Genomic DNA, 3,782 nt, shown 5'->3' with positions numbered 1-3,782 from the left:
CACAACATATACTACACAAGTAAAGTAAGTACCATACTTCAAAAGACAAATGATACAAAAAGGAGAAGAGAAAATAGAAGATAGAAGATAGAACAAGAACAAGAAAAGACCCAGACCAAACCAAACCAAACAATAACCCCAAAAGAATCCACATTGAATGCTGTTTTAATTTTACATTTTTCTTTTCTGTTGTTGTTTTCAAGAAAGCTTTGAAATATATATATATATATATATATATATATTTTCAATCAATCCATGACATATAGTAACAACAACTTTGAAGAGAGACAAAGAAGAAACTGATTGAAGATTAATAACCAAAAAAAAATAGTAGCTGAAAGTACAGGTGATAGATAGATAGATAGACAGTGAGAAATGAACAATCTTGATAGATAAAAGCTCACTTACCAATTTTCATGTAGTCTCTATTGGTGCAGAAAACAAAGCAAATAAACCACTGAAACTCAGAAGCAGAAGCAGAAGCAAGAAAAGCTAGCTTTCAAAATGCACTGAAATGTTAAAAACTGAAAATATTAATACCCATCAATATTAATTAATTCTTCCTAAAACCACTTCCCCCCCTCCCCTTGATATATCCACCATACACTGCCACTACAGAAGACAAGAGAAGAGAAATCCTAAACTAAAAAGAAACCCTAAACTCTACCTAAATTAAAATTCAGCAAAAGATACAAACTTTCCCTCTTCTTCTTCTTCATCCTCAATTTCTTGATTGATAAATATGGTTATGTAATCTAGGGTTTCTTACCCAAAGTGTGCTTGTTGTTATGCATCCAAACCTTGAGCACATGCCTTTTCACACCAGTCTCATTGCAGAACTGTTGAACAGCAGCTTCATCGTGTTTCTGAATTCTCCATCCCAAACTCTCTGCAAGTCCAAGCATTCTATCTTTTTGATCTTGACTGAACTTTGTCCTAAACCTCTTCCTAGAAGAACCGCTGCCGCCGCCGCCGAATCCGCCTCCGCTAGGATTCGACACATCTTCTTGATCTTCCCGACTCTGGCCGCCTGACGTCGACGGTAATGCGAGAGGTCTTTGCTGAGAGGGTGCCACGTGGAGGTATCCAGCTGGAGTCCTGTAATACGGTGCGAATTGGGGGACCTGGTGATGGTGCAGATGGTGGGGATGAGGGTGGCCGTGGAAGAATATTTCTCCTCCTCCTCCACCGTCGTTTAATTCTTTGCGGTGGAAATTTCTATGGCAGTTACACGCGGCACATTTCAAGGCGTCTAGTGTTCCTTCAGTACCAGCAGGCATGAACTCGCCACATCCGTCCACCGCGTGTCCTCCGATCCCGACTGCGTGGTTTTTCAAACACTCTCTATATCTCGGTTTCGCTGCCTGAACCAAGCCACCCGTTCCGGGCGTCGCTTCCGAGTTTGTCATTTTAACTCTCGTAGAATTGCCTAACGAGTCATAACTCGCCGGCAAACCCATCTCTTCTTCCTCTTCGTGCTCTTCCTGATCCTCAAACTCCATAAAATAATTAGTTTCCTTCTAATTTCAAAGATTAAGAAGATAAGAAGAAAAAAAAAAGAATGAAAGAAGCGAGCTTCTTTCTTATCAGTAATTGAAGTTGGAGAGAAGATTAAGGAGATAAGAAGGATTGAGAGGATGTGGACATGAATATTTTTCACTCTCTCTGCAAAAAGGAAGTGTTTTTGCTTCAAACACCTCTTGATATACTTTTTCCCGTTGTTGAATCCCTCCTCTTCCACCGGCTATACCCGGTTTTTAACTCCATCTTTTGTTTTTTACAGCGCCGTAAAAGTGCTATTCTACTGTTGAGACCAGAAGCATGAGGTGGAATTGTACAGCCTGCTCAGAGGAAATGGAATCCAACGCGCCAGTGAGACAGAGGAAAAGGAAGCCGCGCGTGAAGAGAAATAAGTATGTTGGTGTTGTATGTATGAAGCAGGACACGGAATTACTTAGGAAAAAATAAATTGTCGGCATTTAAGGCAGCTGCCTACGTGCGCTCACTTCCGACATATGTGACGCGCGATTGGCGTCAACATGCAATAAATATAGGGAAGATGGAATTGGAAAGTAGTACAAACTCAAGAGTGGGAGCGTGGGATGCACGTCCCGAAAAGGAATATAGGAAAAGAGAGAAGAAAGAAAGTGTTTATTAAAGCGGGTGAAAGGAAAGGAGTGGATAGGGAAGGGAAGGTATGTCCGAAGTTGAGGTGTATGTATGTATCATGTATGGTGTTTGTCAGGATTACAAGAAAATGATGTTCACAATTTCATGTTGCTTCGTTTGGATTGGGCTTTTTTGGCTTGCCTCATTTTGGACAGGGCTTTTCTATTCTAATATTCTGTGCCACAAAACTAAAATGTACAAGAGTGTCAAAACCATAGATTATATTATACTTAGTTGTGTATAAAGTGTTCATATATAAATTGAAGTGAGACAAGACTTTTATATTATATGTAAAATGTTTATAATCTTAAGCATTCCAAGTTAATGTATTATATAATAGGATTAGTATAGTATTATTGAGACGTATATGTAATAATATTTTCTATTCATGAATATGCAGTTGATCTCATAAGATGTTGATATAAAAAAAATGTCTGTACAATTGTATGGACGTACATGAATGAGTTCATACCCATTAAAGAACCAAAATAATATCCAAGATGAATAATCACTCTAAGTGCCACTGGTAGAACTCATAGGCGATAGCAAGTATAAATAATCTTCTGACTTAAATAATCATTATGGTGATCTTGGATTATGAAATGCAATACTTTAGCATCACTAGTTATACACTTGAAAAATATGTGTCTCAGACAATGATTGGGTATTACAGTAAGTAATTCCGAGATATTTAATGATAGATTAAATATTTATCACTCTCAAATGATGAGAGATATATCTTGTTTGAAATCCTTTTAAGATAATATATTAAAGTTTGAAATAAAATTTCATGTGATCTATATATTTTGAGCACTTCAATCTGTACTAAGTAAATAAAAGTTCCATATATGTGATATGCAGACCCGTCTCTGAGCCTGGGCAGGAGGGGCGCCTGCCCAGGGCTCAGGGATGAGGGGTGGCCCAAATATAGTAATAAATTTTTGGATATAGCTGATGAATGATCAAATGATACTATAACTACGCACTAAAAGGTAAAGGTCACTTCTTTCTTAAGTCGTTACACCTATTTCGTTACATGTTGATTGGATTAATTCGGAAAATTAATAGATGAAATTAAAGGGTTAAGTATATCCACTTCTAAGTAATGAGTTGTAATAAATTTGTATGGTTGGTGTTGTAAGAATCTAACGGATAACGCACAAAAAAAAAAAAAAACATTAATAACGAAGGGCAAAACAGTAAAATTAGAAATTGGTTCTAATGATACAATAAGGGGTCAAATTATACGGTGTATGGATTGGAAAATATTTAATTTAATTTATATGTATTAATTATAATGTTGATGATAATTAAAATTATCTAATAAATTAAATATGTGTAGAATGTTTTAATTATGAATAAATAATAAATTTAGGAAGTGGAATTGTTAATTATATTTTTTCTTATGATAATATTTATTTAGTAAATACATTATTCCTATTTATTATATATGAAGATATATAATTAGTTACGAATTACTAACCTCTTTTTAAAAAAAAAAAAAAAAAACTGAAATTACTTACCTAATTAAAAAGAAAAACTTCCTAGTTTAATTAGGATTCTAACTAAGAAAGAAAACGCTATATATACACTTGGGTCTACACACTTTTAGA

The 3,782-nt window shown here is 35.4% G+C and overlaps 1 protein-coding gene across 1 annotated transcript; it reads right to left on the bottom strand.

The window, feature by feature from the left end:
• Positions 1–533: 533 nt before the first annotated feature.
• Positions 534–1,759, bottom strand: LOC136231341 (zinc-finger homeodomain protein 2). The gene has a single exon (XM_066020691.1). It carries the CDS (start codon positions 1,500–1,502, stop codon positions 756–758), a length of 747 nt encoding a protein of 248 aa, XP_065876763.1. The 5' UTR covers positions 1,503–1,759; the 3' UTR covers positions 534–755.
• Between the last annotated feature and the right edge of the window lie 2,023 nt (positions 1,760–3,782).

The sequence above is a fragment of the Euphorbia lathyris genome, chromosome 5 (assembly GCF_963576675.1).
Source record: "Euphorbia lathyris chromosome 5, ddEupLath1.1, whole genome shotgun sequence".
In the NCBI taxonomy this organism is placed as follows: Eukaryota; Viridiplantae; Streptophyta; class Magnoliopsida; order Malpighiales; family Euphorbiaceae; genus Euphorbia; species Euphorbia lathyris.
This window is presented reverse-complemented; position numbering and strand designations above follow the sequence as displayed.

Excerpts from the sequence above, each read along its gene's own strand:
- LOC136231341 (XM_066020691.1), bottom strand. The coding sequence starts at position 1,502 with ATGGAGTTTGAGGATCAGGAAGAGCACGAAGAGGAAGAAGAGATGGGT.